General features: G+C 38.0%; 1 protein-coding gene across 3 annotated transcripts in view; it reads left to right on the forward strand.

Annotated features, from left to right (window-relative positions):
* The window catches only part of LOC149083237 (MFS-type transporter SLC18B1-like), a 201,983-nt gene that overhangs the window by 33,001 nt on the left and 146,998 nt on the right, over positions 1-21,984 (forward strand). For all 3 annotated transcript variants that reach the window (XR_016193225.1, XM_089236451.1, XM_089236452.1), the window contains exons 3-4: positions 15,725-15,820; positions 21,488-21,561. Coding sequence is in view for 2 of the 3 variants with exons in the window: in XM_089236451.1 (XP_089092577.1) it covers positions 15,725-15,820; positions 21,488-21,561 (170 nt within the window). In the remaining variant the exon portion in view is untranslated. The remainder of the gene's footprint in view (positions 1-15,724; positions 15,821-21,487; positions 21,562-21,984) is intronic.

The following is a 21,984-nucleotide window of genomic DNA, read 5'->3' on the forward strand; positions in this document are numbered from 1 at the left end:
CAGATTAAAAATAGCGAAATCGGAATTTCACAACATGCTGCAACTGGGGCATTTGAGACCGAGGAGTAATTACGCCTCACCACTTCATATGGTACCAAAAAAGGGTACCTTGGAATTTCGACCGGTCAGAGATTTCCGTGCTTTAAATGCACAAACATTAAAAGACAAATACCCCATTCCTTGCATTGCTGATTTCACTGCTGAACTGCATGGTACTAAAATTTTCAGCCACGTGGATCTCATAAAAGCCTACCTTTAGATCCCAATAAATCCTGATGACATCCACAAAACAGCAATATGCACACCTTTTGGATTGTTTGAAAGCACCAAGATGCAATTCGGATTGTGCAATGCTTCTGCAACCTTCCAGCGATTCATCGATGAAGTGACCAGAGGACTTTCTGGAGTTGACACATTCGTCGACGACATCCTGATTGCATCAAAAGATCCTGATGAACACATCCATCATCTCAAGACTCTCTTCAACAGACTTCATGAATATGGACTCTGCGTCAACGTCTCCAAGTTCAACTTTGGTAAAGAAACCATCGACTTCCTTGGATTCCGGCTATCTACAAGCGGCATCAAACCTCTGACAGATCGAGTTCAGTGTATCTTGGATTATCCACGGCTAACGACCTTGCCACAACTTCGAAGATTTCTTGGCATGTACAATTTTTATCGATGTTTCATTCCGAAAGCTGCCAATTTGTTACATCCGTTAATAAAATTTCTCGAAGGTCATAAAAATAAAAAATCATCTCGTTCTGCTCGTGCCAACGACCAACTCGCGTGGACCGATGAAGCAACAAAGTCGTTCACTTTGGCCAAAGATGCCATGGCAAATGCCACACTACTGAGACATCCACTTCCTGGAGCTAAATTAAGTGTTTGGGTAGATGCTTCAGATGTCGCAGTGGGTGGTGCTCTCATGCAATTAGCCGACAAATGGGAACCCATCGCATTTTTCTCTATGAAATTTTCCAAAAGTCAAAACAAATGGTCCCCATACGACCGAGAACTGTTTGCAATTTATTCATATATAAAAAAATTCAAACACATGCTTGAAGGCAGAGAATTCATTATCTGCACAGATCAGGGGCCCCTGATTTATGCCTTCAAGCAGAATCCAAACAAATGTTCGCCGCGACAGCTTTGTCATTTGGACTTGATATCCGTCACGTCCAAGGCTCTCAAAATTATGTCGCAGATGCACTGTCAAGAATCGAAATCGACGCAATAACTGGTTCTAAGGACATTAATTTCAAAGAATTTGGGGAATTTCAATCAAGCGACCCGGAACTGAAAGAAATTTTGAAGGGTAACAACACATCTCTACAGCTGGAACTGAAGCCATGTCATCTAACAGATGGTGAATTATGGTGTGACATTTCAACTGGCTCACCCAGACCTTTCGTTCCAGACTCGTATCGAAAGCTGATTTTTGACCACCTTCACAATCTATTGCATCCCGGAATCGCTGTAACAAAAAACCTTATTTGCTCAAGATATGTGTGGCCAAACATGAAAAAAAACATCACAGCTTGGGTACGCTGTTGCCAATCATGCCAGCGATCGAAAATCCAGAGGCACACAAAAGCACCTCTGAGCACCTTCGCACTTCCAGACGCTCGTTTCTCGTTTTTCACATGTGCACATTGACATTATAGGCCCTTATCCACCATCAAACGGGAACATCTTACTGTCTTACCATGATAGACAGATTTACAAGATGGTTCGAAGTAACACCGATACCGGACATACACGCCGAAACCATCTGCAAAGCATTCTTTGATTCATGGATCAGTCGTTTTGGTTGTCCCTCAACAGTGACCACAGATCGTGGAACTCAATTTGAATCTCATCTCTTCCAGCAGCTCGCAGCACTACTAGGAACAGATCGCATACGAACCACTGCATATCATCCAATTGCCAATGGTCTGGTCGAGCGATTTCATCGCACCCTAAAAAGTGCCATCATTGCTCACGACAATACCAAATGGTCAGAATCGCTTTCGATAGTCCTCCTGGGTCTACGATCCGCTTTCAAGGAGGATCTTCAAGCTACCTGTGCCGAACTGGTGTATGGAACCACTATTAGATTGTCATCTGACCTACTTTCAGATGAGGTGTCCAAATCTACACCAGACGCTACCTATGCATCAATGCTGTCTTCGCTCATGAGGAGTTTATCACCCGTTTCTCCATCTCATAAGAATACTTTCAAGATTTATGTTCATCCTTCCTTAAAATCTTGTTCTCATGTGTTCTTACGCGTAGACAAAGTTCGACCTGTATTAAGCGCACCCTACACTGGACCATATCCTGTAGTGCAACGGACCGACAAAGTTTTTGTAATCAAAGTAAATGGTAAATCTATCTCAGTGTCTATTGACAGAGTCAAACCTGCATTCACCATTGGTGACAGAGAACCACCTGCAGTCACCGAACTACCAAATGAGATCAGTTCTAAACAGGACTCTAAAAGTCCAGTGTCAACGACAGAAAAAACAGTAACAACTCGTTATGGACGAAGAGTTCATTTTCCAGAACGATTTGTTTCGTATTTTTGATTGCATATGTTTTTACACCCATTTATGTTCTTGTGTTATGCCTTTACATTTTGGCATATGTGTTTACATTATTTTCGCATTTCTCGCATAAGTGTTAATTTAGATTATTTTTTTTTCAAATCATTGCAAATATGTTAACATCGTATACATTCGTATTTTTCATTCGTCTTTGCAAAATATTGAATTCTCAGCTGTCGCAAATATTTATACACACATGCACATTGCTTATTATTTGTTATAATTTTGTATCATCAATATGTGAATGTCAATCTTGTATTTCCTACATTAGCGTTCGCTCGCTCACTGGGGGGGATAGTCTGTGGCGTCGCCGCCGACACGTGTAGGAAAAGAAAGCCACTTCCTCAGAGCGATGATTGATGTATGCGCTCAAAGCGCCATCATGTGATTATTCTAGTTATTGCACAGTTTGTTTCTCGTCCTGTATATAGTATGTTGTGTAAAATAAAGTCTGTCCCTTGTGTAAGATAAAAATGCATGTCTCTGTCTTGAAACTACACGCAACCGATGCCTCTCATAATTCCCGATAAATTCATGGAAACATCACAAAAATGAAGTCATTTGAACAAACAACTACAACTTACACAAGAAATGTTAAATATATTGTCCACTGTGTTCTGACTGAGGTGAAAGAACAAAAGTACTTGTTCAACAACAGATCAGTAGCCTATGCCATGGTAATGATGTGATTTCAATCCGACCACAGCACATAACATTTTGGGGTATTCCCAAAGCCAAAAGTTGCAAGGGCTATATGGCGGCCAGGTGTGGTGTCATGTTGTTATTGTCAAAATGGTTCTTCAGTAGCTGCTTTGCTGGTGTTGTAATGTGCATCACCATTGATACAAGTTGTGCTATCCATCAGGCTTGGACAAATCAAAAAAAAAAAAAAAATTTAGGTGCCACCCAAATTTGTTAAGAGCGTAGAATGTTTTTCCCAAGAAAAACAGTACCTGGGTAATTTTTTCTCTTTTTACTTTTCCAGGACTTTATGACCCATTCTCATGTTTTAAGACACGTTATTACGAAATCAAAAAAAAAAAAAATTGTCTCGTACTTATACTTCATTTTAGCAATGATGCATATAAAATTTTAGGCACCAAAACTGATTTTCTAGTCAACCTGGCATTAGTCCTACTGTACAGTAGAACCTTGATTAACTGGTGGTAATGTTGAAAATATGTAAAAATAATAATTCAATGTTAAGCCTGGTGGCAATATACAGTACAAGGTGTGCTGCTTCCTATGGGAAGAAAATAAAAATGCCTGTGAGGTAATGTAACTACTAGTACAGTGGTCTTCGTCTTTGAGAAGCAGCTGGTGTACTTTTGGATTATAAGACCACCCTCCCTTAGCATGACAGTAAAGTCACTACTGTTGCTTCTTCTATGTGAAGGGAACACAAAAGCCTGGGAGATATATATAATACACCACCATACCTCATAGGTGTGATGCAATCCTCATTCATGAATTTGCTTAAGATTCAGAATGTAGCGCAGTTATAAAATGCAGTAATAATGACAAATTTTAATACTGTATATAATTTTCAGCAACTAAGATACTTAATATGAAAGAAAATTTATATTCAGACCACTTTTGTGAGATTTTTTTGAAAAACCACTTATATCATCTTACACCATTTAAAGATATACCATCAGAATGTACCCCAAGAATATAAAATGTAAGAATGAATGATTTTTTTTTGGCTAGTAATGAACCAATATGGTGTTTTCCATGGGAAAAAATTATATTTAGGCCCCTTTTATGTGATTTTTAGAAGAAAAAAAAACCAGACTGATTTTTTTTAAAAACCACTTGGTTAAAACCAGGGGTAGCCACTTTTCTGTTCACGGTCCAACACAATGGTCAGTTATAGCGTCTAGAGCTGTATCAGTGGTGTCCATTTATTAATTACCTTATTAATTGACTTAATTGAATTTATTAATAACTCCATTATTAATTGAATTAATTAGTTATTAAATTTATTTCTTCACTAGAAATAAATTTGTTAATCAAGAAATCTGCTGTTGGAAATGATAGTTCAAATAATGATCACAAATTTAATTTTTTCAAAAATTTCATTTCGGTACTTTTACATTGTCGTGGGCCGTACGAAATCCCTTACAGACCAGCTGTTGGCCACCCTGGTTTAAACTAAATAACCCTGCTCAAAACTATGTTAAAATAAACATTTATGGCAAAGAGAGTTCAGAAAAGGTATTTTTACAGAAAAGCTTGAAAATAGGCAAAAAAGGCATTTATGGCATTTTGACTGACCTTCTGGGCTCTAATAACCGAATACGGTCCATTGAGAGGAAATTGCATTTTAATTCATTTGACAAAATTTATTAATGATTAATAATAATTTGCATTGTCCACCTGCTTACACTTTTAAAGAGTTTCATCATGTTGCAATTTGATAACTTTGATCATTTTTCAAATCTTTTATTGTTATTTTTGCTTAATGTAAATTATTAAAAGTTAAGCAATCAAATACTGGGATTCCCAAAAATAAAGAAAAACATTTTGAAACACGTCAGAACTGTATTTGAAAATGTAGATGAATTTAATCAGCTATATACAGTGTATTCCGGTTAACGTTCCTATTTAGAACGTTTTCTCGCTTAGTACGACTTATTTTCGTAATCCTAACTTTTACTAACACTTATTGAAATTTAAGGCGTTTTCACACAACGTTTTTGGAAAATGCTATTAGTGGGACTCGCTGTATATGAGCTCTTCAATGTTATTTTAAACCAAACATCTGCTGATAAAGGAAAGGGTTTCTTTTGGAAAAATTGCAGTCCCTGAAATTTTCTGGCCCAGTGCAACCACACCTTTTGCACCCCCGGAGTCCAGCCCTGATCAACGCCAATCACTTTTAATTTCCTACATCCCTGCTTTTATTCGTGAAAAGTATGGAAATGTTTTGCCTTGAATCACAATATAAGCCTACATAACAGCTACAGTACAGTTCGATTAATTTCAAGACAATTATTTGAATTCCCAAACAAAATGCATTACAGGGAGGGGGGAATGCAAAGGCTTTAATAAACTGTCATTCAATTGAGTAAAACTATTTGGTAAGACATATCATGTCCCCCTCCCCAGTAGCTTACCAAGGCTCAAAATAATGCAGCGGAGCATCGTTTGGGAACATCTATCCTAGCGAAATAAAGCAGAGACTAAAGGCCCGTTTACACGAGACAAGTGCTTTAGTGGGCAACTTAATTTTTAGTTGCCAAGTACGATACAATGTATGCAGACGATAAGGACCGTTTACACGGCTTTAGTTGGCAAGTGCACTAGTGATTTAGTTGGTAAGTCAGATAAGAACTGTTCTATTTTTTCCGGTTAAGTAGACCTATGCGCATGTGCCAGTGGGCGTGACCTGCCGCGCTGGAGGGGTCTTTTTGCTCTCTCACGGAGGGGTTTATTTTGATCTCAAGCGTGAACCTGTTCATACTCCGTCGTCTCCTGAAGTTTCGCTAGAATTCCGCGGAAATATTGGATGGTGAGGTGGCCAGAGGACACAAGCTTCAAGTTTGTTGAAAAATATCTTCGCCATGAATGTTTGTTGAACTATAGAAATGAAAATTACCTTAACAAACAAGCTAAAAATTATTCGATGTTGGAAAAAGCTATGGAATATTCTGTCGACGTGATGTCAGGAGTTGAAAAAAATTGAAGATTCAAAAATATATATCAGGTGGGGAGGATTTATATATTAAAAACTGAAGGGGGGGGGGTTCGAATATTTCTCTCGTCCAGAACAAATTTGCTGCCATCTGTTGTAAAAATACATGATCCAATATTTAACATAAAGATGTCATTTGTATAGATTAAATTAAAAAATAATGATTTCGAAAATTTGGAAATAATTTTTGTTTAATGAATTTTTATTATTTAATTTTTAACCCTTAGAATTTCCTACGAATGCCAAGAATCTTCTCCCGTCTTTTCGGCTTACATAATATTCATAATTTATCTCCTCTTTAACTTCGATTAAAATATCATATAATCGATATTTAGAACTTGGAGGAGAAATAGAGAAATCTTATATTTCTTCTCGATGACTTACATAAGTATTTAATATGTTGTATATTCTTTTTTCCCCTGTGGCGTCATCTCTCGCCCCCCTTACGTGCACCTCCTGATCCGTGGGTGGCAGAGGCAAAAAAAGGGGACAAGCGAACTGTTTCCCTTGCATGACCTACTTCTTGCTCAGTGTGTTGCTCTCGCGCAAGTGATATAGTTTCTCCTTTTTTATTGAATAAATTTAAGTGAATAAATTTATATTCTTTAGAAAAAATATCATATAATGTGGCTGTGATCACAGTATTCGTAAGTTCTACCTGATCATCTTCATCCATCGTTACGAAAGCTATGAGCTTTAAAAAAAGCACCTCTCTGAATGCCAGATAAATAAAAAATTATTACTATTATACTCCCGCACGTTGCGTCTCTCTCTCCCCGTGGATTTGAGTAGACTGAAGCGCGCATGCGCTAACTGCGCTCACCTCCGTAAAAATTATCCAATGAGAGCCTACTTACAACTTATCGTGTGGACAGTTTCAAGAAGAATCGGTAAGTTAAAATTAAGTTGCCCACTAAAGCACTTGTCTCGTGTAAACGGGCCTTAAGGCAGGTGTGAAGGGCATTGCATCGCCGGGCAACTAAATTTTAAGGGTCGCAAATAACTTTATTTTTTCCAAGACCTTGGTAAGTGGTGACGGTAGCGCATCTGAGTCCATATGAATGAGATATAGTTTTAGATACGTTATCTTTAATTATGATGCTATATAGAAGATACTATTTACATGGTACATATTTTAGAGAGAGAAAGACGACGTGGATGCATCACGTGTGAGAGCTGGAGCTGAACTGACTCTTCACACACATGGCCCTTCGGACCCTCTGAAGGGGCATCCGGTCACGTGATCATCTCGTGTTTCAGTACAGAATGTACTGAGATTCTTTCACGTGACCAGAGCTTGCTTGTTAAGAAAGAGAGCCAATGTGCAAAGTATAATAATAATAAAAAAACATAAGAATATTGAGGCTCTACAGTACCCCTTCCCCAGTGTCAATGTTGGACACGATAAAAATCCATGAACCAGACTCTACGTCCAGATCGTGTGGTCACTGGTGGTTTCGATTTCGTGGTCAAGATCTCTGACGTAGAGTCGTTAGTTTGCGTTTTCGCCACCAGCGCCGTTGTACCTTCCGAGAGGGAGAATGCTGGTTTTAAGTGGTCGATGGGAACCGAAACTGTTTTGCCATTGATGTCAAGTTTGAACACTTTTTCATTTTTGTCAATGACAAGAAAGGGACCATCATATGATCTCTGGAGGGATCAACGGACACTATCATGACTTAGTAATACGCGAGTAGCATCCATCAGTTTTGGATATACAAATGTAGCACGTTTTCCATGATGTTTTGTTGGTGTTGGACGGAGCTGCTGCACGTGGCCTCGTAACTTATTTACGTAGTCACAAGGGTCAATGTTGACATTCATTGAGTCGAAAAATTGGCCAGGAAGACGTAAGGGTGCACCAAACACGAGTTCGGCTGGCGTACACTACAGGTCGGGGTTTTAGAGCGGCTCGGTAGCCCAGAAGTATAGTTGGTAATACCTCGGTCCAACGTTCGGTGTTATGGCATTTAATGGCTGTTTTTAGTGGTCGATGAAATTCCTCAATCAAGCCATTCGCTTGAGGATGGAAAGCGGTAGTTCTAGCTTGTTCGGTGCCTAGAAGTTGTAGGAGAGAGCGGAAAAGGTGGGACTCAAATTGTCGACCTTGATCAGTTGTTATAACTGATGGAGCACTATAACGAGATACCCAACAGTTATAAAAGGCTTCCGCTACAGTTAGAGCTGTGATGTCTTTTATTGGTTGTGTTTCTGGCCAGCGGGAAAAACGATTGATCATGGTCAACCAGTAAGAATAACCATTTGATGGAGTTAATGGACCCACTATGTCCAGACAGGGCCGTCTTAAGAGCATCATGGGCCCCCGGGCCAAGAGGTTTTTCCGAGGCTCTACTGGTAAATTCTAGAAAATTTCAACCAAATCTAACTTTTGTGAGGCCCCTTTTCACTCGAGGCCCCCGGGCCGTGCCCGGGTGGGCCCATGCGTTAAGACGGCACTGTGTCCAGATGAATGTGGTCTTTCAAAGGAGATTTGACATGTCTGTGAATTTTACTTTTTTGACAAGCCATGCAAGCTTTTGCCCATTTTGTTATTTCCTTATTGATACCAGGCCAAACAAAGCGAGAACAGATTTGGTGGATTGTTCTTCTCATGCCTGGGTGCGCTAAGTTATGAACGTGATCAAACGTCGTCTTCCTATACTGCCCAGGAATGTAAGGACGCGCACCTCCAGTGGAGATATTACAAATTAAATCTATGTCAGATTCAGGAAGTTTAATTTTTTTCAATTGTAAGCCACAATTTGAATCACCCATCAATTTTGATAATTCATCATCTGTTGCTTGAGCTTCAGCGATTTCATTGTAATTAATTGGGCTTGGCATTGAAATAGCACATATGCGGGACATTATATCAGCTGCTATGTTTTCTGAGCCAGGGATATGATAAATATCACTCGTGAATTGGGAAATGGAATCCAAATGTCTGGTTTGGCAAGGCGAGCATTTGTCATGCTTCTGCCGAAAAGCATTGACAAAGGTTTTTGATCTGTAAATAGAGTGAACTGAAGTGCTTCGAGCATGTGTTGAAAATATTTGATAGAAGAATATGCAGCCAATTGTTCTCTGTCATATGCGCTATAGCGTGTTTCCGCAGGAGTGAGTCTGCGAGAGAAAAATCCTAGCGGTTGCAAAGAATTGTCCACTACCTGGTGTAATGCACCACCAATTCAAAAATCAGAAGCATCAACATGAAGTGCAAGTTTTGCAGATGTGGAAGGATGAGCTAATAGAGTGACATTAGCTAGTTGCTCTTTGCAGTAATTGAATGCTGCGAGTGCAGAATCGGTCCATTCAATTTTACGATTATCTTTTTTTACGGTGGGAGCCTTTTAGAAAATCCTGTAAGAGTATTTGTGACTCAGCAGCATGTTTTATAAACCTTCTATAAAAATTTATGAGACCAAGAAATTTTCTCAACTCAGAAATTGTGTCAGGTCTCTTAAAATCTAATATTACTTGCACTTTGCTAGTTAATGGTTTAATGCCAAGAGGAGTGATTAAATGACCTAAAAATTCCAAATTATCTACACCTAATACACATTTAGAAATATTAAGTTTCAAGCCATACTTGTGTAGACGCTCAAATATTTGCCTCAGGTGATTTTCGTGCTCTTCAACAGATGATGAATATACGAGGATATCATCTAAATATGCATAACAAAAAGATAAACCTCTTAACACCTCGTGCATGAAATGCATAAATGTTTGAGGCGCATTAACTAAGCGAAAACAAAGCCTAGTATATTTGAACAGACCCCCATGGTGTTGTCACCGCTGTTTTAGGAATATCGGGTTCAAAAATAGGGATCTGATGGTACGCTTTGAAAATATCTAATTTTGAAAAAATTGACTTACCATGAAGTGCATTGCTGAAATCACTTAGGTATGGGATGGGATAGGAATCGAACTCTGTGACAGAATTTAATTTTCGATAATCTCCCACTGGTCGTATAGATGTTTCAGACTTCGGAACAATATGCAATGGTGAAGATCATGAACTTTTTGAAGGACAAATTATTCCTTGTTGTAACAAAAAATCAAATTCCTTCTTCACCTTCTCAAAGTGTTGAGGGTGAAGCCGTCTCGGTCGAGAACATATTGGAGGACCTTTAGTCACTATGTGGTGAACTGTGTTGTGCGGTGCAGGTATGCCTATTAAGCATGGATTTGTGATGTCTGGGAATTCAGAAAGAATTTTCTCGTACTGAGATGGGCCCACTGTGGAAATTGAGAGATGAGCCGTTTGATGCACTGATCCCAGTGAATGAAGTGATGTGCTAGAGCTAATGAGACGACGCTTTTTCAAATCTATCATGAGATTGAAATTGAGCAGAAATACTGCTCCAATGATAGGGCATGAAACCTTGGCAACAATGAATGTCAATGGAAAATTTTGTCGCAAACCCAGATCTAGAACAATATTTTTTGTACCGTTGGCCGGTATTGACGTCTGGTTTGCTGCGTAGATACGAAATGTGGAGCAGGGAGTGATGGAAGTAATCGCTGACGGCAGAACGACACTAATTTCACTGCCCGTGTCAACGAGATATTGTATTCCCATTTTATGATCATGGATGAACAACCTGCTGGTCTCTGAGCTCATGTTCGCCATGCCAGCTATGATGGAGCTCCTTCGTTTTTTGGTGCGCTGAAGTTGCACGGTGTAGTGCAGCGCCGAGCATTTTTACTGAGACAATGATGGTAGTAGCACATTCCGGAGGAACTGGAACGCCTCATGAAGAAGTTGTTTCGCCCGTGATGTGATGAACGTCCACGTTGTTGAGAGGAAAATTCATCCACTTTTTTGGTGAGCATTGCGATTTGTGCACGCAAGTCATCTTGATCCGGCGATGGAGAAACAGCACAAACGGATGCATTTTGGCTTATTTCCGCGACTTTGTCAGCCAGTTCCGCGAGTTTATCCAGTCCGTCACTCGATATTGAGAGGACAGTTTGGATTTGAGTGAGAAGGCGTTGCAGCCACAATGTCTTTAAGAAATCATCGGTTAGTCGAGATCCCAAGAGCTGGCGCATTTTCCGTAGCAGCTGTGATGGTTTATCATCTCCGAATTGAACTTCTGTGAGCAACTTCTTGATTTTGGCCGATTCAGCTTCTGCAAATTCCTGTATCGGCCGGTCCAAAAGAGCCTGGAATATCCCGGTCTCAGGAGGATTGACGACAATATCGGCAACCGCATGTAGTGTTTCGGAGTCGATATTAGCTACAAGAGCGGTGAATTTGGTATCATCACTTGTAATGTGGCTGAGGAGGAAAGCTTGCTCGCATTGCCTCACCCAGAGAGAAACGTTTGTCTTCCGAAATGGGGGAAGGCGGAGAGTGACACTGGAAACTTGGGGAGTGGTATTGTCCCCTTCTGCTGCCATCATCCTGTTGCTTGAGAGAGAATAGAACCAAGAGGTCAGGCGGAAGTGACCTTATGAGGGAGGATGCTCTGTGGTCCACTGTTGCTGGGAGAAAAATCCTCTGCTGCTGCTCTAACCGTAATGGCGTCTTTTGAAGAATATTCAGAAGGCATCATTATTTGCGTTTGAGCGTCTGTGGTCACCAATGCTAATGCTAAGTGGTGACGGTAGCACATCTGAGTCCGTATGAATGAGGCGTAGTTTTAGATACGTTATCTTTAATTATGATGCTATATAGAAGATACTGTTTACATGGTACATATTTTAAGAGAGAGAAAGACGACGTGGATGCATCGCGTGTGAGAGCTGGAGCTGAACTGACTCTTAACACACATGGCCCTTCGGACCCTCTGAAGGGGCATCCGGTCACGTGATCATCTCGTGTTTCAGTACAGAATGTACTGAGATTCTTTCACGTGACCAGAGCTTGCTTGTTAAGAAAGAGAGCCAATGTGCAAAGTATAATAATAATAATAAAACATAAGAATATTGAGGCTCTACAACCTCTTCAATTCAGACATTGAGCCCTCTGGCCAAGGTTTCAACTCACCTCCCCCCCCCCCCCACCAAGTAAAGAGAAGGGGGCAGCTGTATCTTGTGCCAGCGCGCTAGACCGCGAGGGATGCTAAATTCTTTTAAAATTATACAAAATTACATGAGAGAGATACAATGCATGCTTGCCCTGCTGAAAGAGTATCTAGTTGTTGGTCCGAGTTTAAAAGGCCTCCAAAATATTTAAGTTCCGGGGGGCACACTTGAAAATTTTTCAGTGGGCATTAATCAAAATAATTGGACTAATAAGTCCAAATTCATTGACAAATGGTCTTTTTTATCACCATACAATAATGGTTTGATAATCATTTTCAGATGCCAATGTAAGCCCAGTGCACACCAGGATGTTCATGGACACTGGGGAAGTAGAGTACGTAGGATTTTTTTTGGGGGGGGTGCAGTGCTTCACTTTTGTTTTCTTTTCCGGGGGGGGGGGGGGTGTTACGTATTTTACTGCAAAAATTCAGAATATTGGGTATGGGGAGGGGTAGCCACAAAGCTTTTTTTTTTCACCGGGTGCAAAAGACTTGAGCCCATCCCTGAAATAAAATATATTTTTCTCCATCTTCCTTAATTCATAAACAGAATTGGGAGAGATTTATAATTATTGGTTATTTACAATAGTCATTGAAAAAAAAAATCAAATTGGATTTTCAACAAAATATCCTCATTAGTTTTTTGAAAGGGTAAAAAGGGGAATTCCTTTTTGCTGCCCGGTGTGGCTACACCTTATATACAGAGCTGCAACTAAGAAAGAGCACAGAATTCTGTTGCTGCAGGCACTTGACCATGAAGAGCACTGAGTTTCCACTTTTTTCCCAAAAAACCAAGTTTTTCTTAGGAATAGGCTTTTTTCTCTGCATGAACTGAATTGGATCATTTTGCATCAGCAGAAACCTGTTACGTAATCATGTTACGCATTTGTGTTTTCCTAGCATGGTGCATCAGCTCAAGGTGATTGTATATTATATAGCCCTGGCATCAGCTACTCTGCCATCTGCATGCTCCGGTTTGAAGGGAAGGGAAAGAAAACACAACAAAACAATGGGTGAAACACACAGCGCATGACGCATTTGACTTCTCCAGAAGTAATCTGCCAATTATGCCCGATGCAAAACACTGTTGTGAGCCATATTGTGCTCTGTAGGAAAACAGTTGTACTGCTTTTCTCCTTGGTGAGTGGACAGTGCATCACCCTGCGCAAATCAAGTTGCATGTTGCACAGAAAACCTGCTCCTAGGAAAAAAACCTGACTGTAAATATTGCTGGGAGTGGGGCAACAAAATGGAACTTGGCCCAGAGCGACATAGTAAATTTTTATTCCTCCTAGTTGCAGCCCTGCTTAATTCTTTGTCTGGGTATTTGAAACTCAAGTTTATGAAACAACGAAAGGTGTTCATTTGTGTGTCAATGTGTGGTTTGTTATAATTTTTCGGTCCACGTTCATGGTTGCACTATTAGAAAATTTTGGTAAGTCGAGAGGCAGACTAGGGATCTGGGGGGAAGGGGAGCAAAATGCATGGTCGTCCAGTGTGAGAGTACTGTACTTTTTTTTTCTAATTGCTTTTTGAGACATAAAAAAAACAGCACCAGAAAGCAGGATCCCTGTTCAAAGAGGACCTAGAAATCATGACATTATTTTTTATGTCAATATTCTAAAAAATACATACTGTAATGGCGATTTGATTCCATGTTTTGAAGGGGGGGGGGACTCGCAGACGTCTCAGCCCTCTCTGGTCATCACTCCAAAAAAAATCTCTACCCTGCAACACAGGAGAAACATTTTTTTCTTTTTCTTGTTAGAGGAAAAGGGGGTGATGGAGGATGGCTTTCTCAATTCTTTTTATTTTTTCTATTGTTACTGGACAACGAAAGAGAGAGCAAACTGCCCAGTATCTCCAGAGAGTTAACAAAGAAAAAGCTAGTGTGTGTGTCTATTCTTATCTTTTTGCAGAAATCGGTATACAGTATCATTGTTCATCAACTCAAACCTTGCATTTTTTTTTCTCATCACTTATTTTTCATGTGAATTTTGCATAGTAATTTTTTTTAAATTACCTTAAGGATTATTTTCTATTTATGTGTGTATCTAAGTTTTCTAACTTGTTTTGGCACCCCCTATAATTTGACTCCCTGTGCAATTTCACTGGTTGCACAGCCCTAAGGCCGCCACTGTAGGAAAGCCTCTATTTGCCGTCTCGTGCCACAGTGCATGAAATGAGAAAGGCAGTCTCGTGTCTCCAGTGGTGTAAATGGTAGCATGCTTGCCCAGTTTACAAGAGGGCTTGGGCATGGCTCCCAAGTTCTTCAACAGGACCCCGTAGGCTGGGATCATTGGCCCCCTCTCAATTGTGAATTCATAGTGTGAAATAATGATAAAAACTGTTTTGGGCACCAGAATTAGAGCCCTGTCAGTCCCATCCTTGTGAGGGCCATGGCCATGGTTCAAATCAGATTTCGGTTTAAACCAGATGACTTTTCTTTCTGAGTTTAACTTGGCATAATATCCAGAAAATATCAGTTTCCTTGAACTTGAAGAAAGAAGGTTTGATCATTCGAAGGAATAAAAATTTAAAAAAATCCAAGTTTCTTGGTTGCAACTTCAAGTTGCACACAGTAATGTTTCATCTGAATACTGTTTCAAGAGTGTCTCTCATGCTCTAGCAAAACAAAGACAAATTAGAAATCTGTTGTCCCAATGAAACCACCAAAAAAAAAAGGAACGAGAAACACAAATGAAGAAAGAAAAAAATGTAATCGACAAAAAAAAACTATTCAGGGTATCTGTGCCTGTCCAAGTTGAAAATGAGCTGCCAAAATAGATGGAATATGTTTTGAATGTCAAGCATAAATATTAAATTTGCTGTAATTGGAAATGCCACATCAGGTTAGCCTATAGCTTAACATTGTTAAACTTAAATCAATTTTTTTTCACCATATAGCGTAAGTTCTTTCCTGCTTGGTGGCGGAAGACTTCTTGTCACTAAATGTTGGTGGGATATTCAACTATATCACAAGATAACCAGAGAAACCCAAATGAAAAACCTTTATTTCATTGCACACTGCACAAAACACAACCTTCCAGGGTGGAAGCCATATTCCAACTTGGGGCTCTGTACTCTCATAGAAGATAGTTTTTCCCTTCTCCTTCTTTTATCAACTCATAAACAAAACAAATCATGTTATGGGGTACAAGGCCACAGAAAGTTAGTAAAATTATTCATACTGAAATAAAATATATTTGTTACAACTATATAAATTTTGATCAAACTTTGCTGCTTATATTTCTTTCAGCAGCAGGTAAAGAAGTGTCCCCAATAACTTTTTTGGTCAAGATTTATTTTAAAATTAAATTTTTTTTTATTTTTTTGTCCAATTTTATTAGAATGAACCAATTACATTTTCTTATGCTTAAGCTTTCTCTTTTTTTTGTGTCAAGGCATCTGAAAAAGGAATGAGGGAGGCAGTATCAGGTTTTGTGTTTAGTATCTATGCACTTGTTGTGATGCTCACTTCGCCAATCTTTGGAAAAATGGTTTGTAATACAAGTATTATTTTTTTGTTGCATGAAATGTCTTTGAACAGAACCAATATTTCAATGTAATGTATTGTGTGTTTACTGTTTAAATTTGTTATTTGTTTTCAAAATTTTTATGATCATGAAAGTTTATTGGCATTTCAAAATTTTTTTGAGAAATACTATTGCAGTCACAATGTTTTTTTTAATTTTTTCAGAGAGTATTTTCAGAATTGTATTTGGTGAACCAGATCATATTTAGAAAATTGAAATTTGGTCTTTTCGTAAAAAAGCTTAAATTTTATGCTGCCAAATTATTATAAATAAAATAAAAAATTGGCCAAGATAGTTTTAGTTATACCTAGAACCTTCACTGGTCAATTTGATAGTAATGTTACAGGCACTTTCATAGCCATGCACAAAAAATATTTAGTAGAATCATGCCATCAGATTTCCTCTATATGCTCACTTTGGCTATTTGAAAGCAGCCTTAATGATTGACTAATTACAAAATAAAAATACTAAACCATGTAGGGATTCTATTGAATCATTGAATTGAATTTTTTCAATGTCATAGATCATTGAATGTTATCTGAAAGCTAGTAAAAATTTGACCACGTGATTGCTTTTCTTCATTCACACTTGCTGAAATACTGAATAATAATACTACTACCTTATAATAATAATAAAAAATAGGAAAGAAATTTAGCATGAAATTCATCAGAGACAACTTCATATGAAACATGTTTGATGCGTTTACACATAAAAACATTACATTTTGTGCTTTAAAGTGAGAAAAAACTCTAAACCATTGAGAGTTTTACAAAGAAACAAAGTACAGTGGTTCGGTTAGTGAGCAATTCGCATAACGAGCAAAAATTTTGGGAAAAACTGATTAGATTAACAAGTGATGATTCACATTATGAGCAAAAATTTTGCACTTTGTTCATTTATTGTCACGTTTTCACAACTAAGCTGATGGTTTTTCACTTTCATGCACACACACATACTGTGGAATTATAGGTAATATTTTCTCCTTCAGTGTCTCCGGTCCGTGTGCCTCACTGGAAAAATTGAGCTTGACTATTATACGAAACTAGATGTCACATTGTAATCATAATGTGCGCTTGTTTTTTATATAAATTCTGCTTGGCTAGCAATTGACCATAGACGAACTGATGCACCTCCATTGCATGTAACAGCAAGAGCTTATATTGAGGGTATCTTTTTCTGAGGAAGAGAAGTGAGAAGTCCCTCACTTTTCAAATGTGATTCACTCTAAACTTTTGTCCAATCGCTTTTGTGTACACAATTATACACATTCAAACAATTCCATTAAATAAAATGCTAATTTTCATTAATTTTGATTCAGGGGTTGTTTCATAATAGAATCGAAACGTATAAAAAAAATTTACCCCATGAAAAATAACCACATATATTTTTGGATATGAGTAGTGCAGTTATCCAAAATAAATAAAACTTTTCTCACTTGAAAATTTTTTTATCTAGCTTCTTCAACCAGGGTTCGCATTGTAATCATGCGTATTCAATCATATGCGTGATTCAATCTGGTGTTTGGAAATCTCTGATGTTATCCATTCCTTTTTGTTGCCATCACTTCGATACCTGGTTCGTCCTTGTCAGAAAACTTTCCTGACACAGGGGTGCAACAGAAAACGGTGATTTGACCGCAGCAAAAAAATTGCTACCGCAGGGAGTCCCCCATCGAGGGGTTATCGCACCAACCTCTCGACGAGTATAAAAAACAAGCCTGCCGTTCGGAATCGGCAATAAATTGTAGGTCCCGGTCTAATTAGCCCTCGTGTGCAGAAAATGACCGTGGTGCGACAAAAATGATCAAATGTTGCCATCACAGTCCACAGGAAGAGTTTCAACATTTTTAAAAGCACTGTGATTTTTTTCATTGTCCAATAACTAAATGGTTTTAATTTTTCTAACCTGTCTGAGGGTTTGCTGCCAAGAGAACTGTCAAACGATCTTTGTGTTTTTTACATCCTTCACATTTTTCTTCTTTGAAGGCAAAAGTTTGGTTAGGCAAAAACCTAAAAAAAATAAACCGGTCTCATTACAATTAAACACATCTGCATCTTTATACTCTCCTATCATTTGTGTGGGAATATCATTCTTAAAATTTTCAACAGTTTCTTGAGATGCAGATACGCTCTCTCCACAAACTTTCCTAAAAACAATCCCATGGTGTTCTTTGAATTGGGTCAACCATCGACTGCTTACAGTGAAATCACCTTGATTGAGACTTTTTGCGAAATTTTTTGCTTTCTCTTGAATTATTGGCCCTGATAATGGGATTGAGTGAGATCGAACGGATTTGAATCACAAAAGAGTTGCTTCTTCTATATGGCTGAAGTCTGATTTCTTATTCGTTTTCTGCTTGGTTCATAAGATTCAAATGCTGACAAAATTTTTTCCTCATTTTTACCAAATGTTGAAATGGGGCTCCATGTAACTCTATATTCTCTGGCGAGTTCACTCTGAGTTTTTCCCTAATTCTATTTTTTTCAAAGTTTAACTTCTGATTTTAAAGTTAAAGTATGAAGTTCGCATGGAGCCATTGCATTCGCGGCCGTCCGATACTCATGATGAAAACCAAATGATATATTCAGCATCTAACCACAGACTTTAGCTCTTTTTCTTTTACTCCTTTTCCAAGAAAACAATTTTCTAAAACTTTGTTCCGCCAAAAACATTCTCTGCAACAGACATCGAAACTCCCAGTGGATGAAATTTTTATCCCTATTAGATGTTGACAATATCCATTTTTTTACCATGAAAAGAATGAAAGACCTTTCCCGTAAACGCCACTAAAATGATAGCCGGTCAAGAAGATTCAAACATTCAATCTTCACAAGCATGGACCTCCCGCCTCAACTCATAAAAGGGACAGATCATAGAGAACAAAGAAACAAAAGATTGTCGAAATACCCACGAACAATGTCGAAAAATTCTTATAACTAGTGACACATGGGCAATTGCAAAAACCAGTCATGGTAAAGGGACAAAAATCTTAGTCGACCTAAGCAGAGTTAAGCCAAACATGTGTCGACTTAAAGAGTTTTCCATACATTGAAATTCATATAACAAGCATGTTCACGGAATGAATTAAGCTCATTAACCAAAGTTCCACTGTACAGTGTTTATCAGATAGCTCGAAACAATTTTGTGCACATATTGTTGGCCCATGCCTTTTTCCCCAACATTCAATGTAGCCTCGAGAAATGCTTGGTCGATTTGTGGAAAAAAAACAACTTAATTTTCTCGTTGAAGTCAGCTAAAAAGCTTAAAGGACCCTTATTTGTTGAGGAATCAGAATTTTGCTAACTACAATAATAAGCGCTGCTGTACCAAGAAAAAGACAGCAATGCCAGGTCTCACTATACAATAACAAAACAAGCAATAAATTTTCAATTCCTGAAAAATATATGTGTGGAGAGAAAATGTATTTTTAATGTAACAAAGGCATTGAAAAGTGTAGAAAGTGTGATGCGCGAATACAACTGCAATTATAATGTTTAGAGTGTAAATATTTTTTTGTTAGTTATGAAACAAGGAATTTTTTGGTAGATATTTCCCTCAAACCTGAGCCAAAATACGACTTTTCCTCATTAATTTTTTTTCAATTGATATGTGTTTATTGTATATCAAAATGTCCTTTTCAAGAGAAAGGTAAAAAATTATCAACTTAATTAATTATTTAAATTAATTAACTTATTAATGATTAGGTAGTCTTATGCACTCCCCCCCCCCCCCTCCCAAGTCTTAACTTCAAAAAACCATTAAAAAATAGGTATGCACATATGTGTGCTTCTTGAAGCAAAGAGGTTAAAAATGAAATTTAATTACAAAATTTCTAGTTAGAAAACTCAGAGTTTCTATATTCTATTGGTTACCTACTTACAGTTATATCTACATTTAAACATGAACAAAACTTATGAAAATTGAGATCTTATAGTGAAAAATCAACCTCCGGCCATTTTGACCGGTATCGACCCTTCTAGTGTTACGTATTAATTTCCAATTATGTCGGAAGGTATCTTGCATGTCATGTCATTTCAAAATCTAAAAAATTAGAATAAAGTCAATCATAGGCTGTTGTGATCAAATATGAAGTATAATCTGGATCCCTGATTTTTAAGATCTTGGAGGCTGGTCTCCATCAGAGGCATAGGCAGGGTCATAGTAGCCTGTTTCCCTCGACCAAGGCTATCAAAAGTTAAAAGTATTTCTAAATATCTTTTTGAAAAAGGATTGAAGCATTGAAAGAAAGTACATTTATATGCTATCTTAATCACTATTAATTCAAAATGTTTTTGAAGGTTAATATGAATAATTCGCTGGAAAAAATTCTTTGTGCCCCCCCAAACTCGGTATGCCCCCCTCCATAGGTCATTCTTGCATATGCCTCTGTCTCCAAGATCCCTCTGTCTGGCTATGCAGTTATGCTGATAAATACTGTACATGTTGGTGTTTTAATTATTCATTTTTTAAATTAATCCAATTATTAATTAATTGGATGGTCCGCATCAAATTTGAATTAATCCTCTGTCCACAGAGGCGGATTTAATGGCGAGCACACTGGTTCCCCCCCCCCCTTAACATCTTAAGGGACCTGCAAAACCTTAACTTTACACTTTTTTCTAATTCAAGGGACCTAATATTTTCTTCTGTGCCTGGGAGCCTTAATTGACCTTAATCTGTCTTTTTGTTCACACACACATACTAAATCATAAAAAGATGAGTGGATGACAATGTAGGCATGCCCCCCCATATTAATGATAGGGACTTTCATTGGGACCTTTATACAGGGTGATTCAGAAAAGATGGAGAAACTCTTTATCAGAAGTGGTAGTACACACCAATACAAACAATTTTCATCAAAGAATGCATGGTCTAACATGAAACGTGATGTACGCTAGCTAGTGGTACACACAACTTAAAAAGCAGACATGAATTTCATTTACAGAGCTGCAAACAGAAGTACCACAGCTCCGTAAATGAAATGCATGTTTGCTTTTTCAGTCACCTCGTTGGGTGTTTTGCCTGTTGTGGCGTTGTTTTTGTATTTGTATTTGTACTAAAGTGCGCCATTATCTTGTACGTTACAACTGTTAGAACGGTTGCACGCTGGAATAACATCACAGTGCTGGCGTTTGCGCCTTTTATTCACTATGATGCAGATTTGCATACAGTTTCTTCTTCCCCAGGTTACATTTGCATGCATGGTGTTCTTTTTCCCCCGATAAATTTCAACAGGAATTCCATTTTCACATTTGCTTAGCAGCCATTTATGTTTTATGTTAAACCATGCATTATTTAATGCCAATTGTTTGTATTGGTGTGTACTATCACCTCTTAAAGTTTTTCCCATCTTTTCTAAATCACCCTGTATAGATTTTCCAATAAATTTTGAATGTAAAAATTAAAAATATGAACTTGATTTTCCCTCATGTTTCTATTCTACAGCTCTGACATTCTCTCGTTATGAGCAACTTTGACTTTAGGTTGGAGGTTTTTGGCACCACCAAACTTCTCTGAGGGCCTCATTTAGTTCATGTGCCATGTGCTGTGCATGTATTGCTGACCACAATGCTATATGTTCCAACTTTGTTGAACCCCTCTTTTGTCAACTTTTATATTTTATTTCTTCAGATACCACAAGTTGGAGCTAAGTACATGTTCTTTTGTGGCATATCCTTTGCTGGAGTCTGTAACATTCTATTTGGGTGAGTATAAAGAAACTTCTGAGCATACATTGTTTCTACTTTAAATTATATTGTTGAATGTTTGTGTCAATGATGTAAAATTTAATTAAAAATTGTTAGTTTAATCTGTATTGCGATATTAGAAAAAAAAAACCTACTTATAAACATATATAGAAGCATATGATGGGACATATCAGTTTTTAATATGCTTTATCCATGTGAAAAGTACTGTTTTTGTCAGTTAAATTATTTGTCAGCCAATGGTATATGACAATTCACAAATATTGATCTCCTTACCACAAAAGCAAAGTTTGAGGAAAATTGTCCTTTTCATAATTATTCAGGTTAAGCAAATACAGAAATGACAACTTCTACCCAGGAACATTTTCTTACATAAATGGGGAAGGGTGCAAATGTTTGAAAAGATGAGCATCATGAAAATAT

This window comes from Pholcus phalangioides, unplaced genomic scaffold (assembly GCF_987345545.1).
Source record: "Pholcus phalangioides strain wild (caught in Gottingen) unplaced genomic scaffold, Ppha-v1.0 ptg000009l_1, whole genome shotgun sequence".
In the NCBI taxonomy this organism is placed as follows: Eukaryota; Metazoa; Arthropoda; class Arachnida; order Araneae; family Pholcidae; genus Pholcus; species Pholcus phalangioides.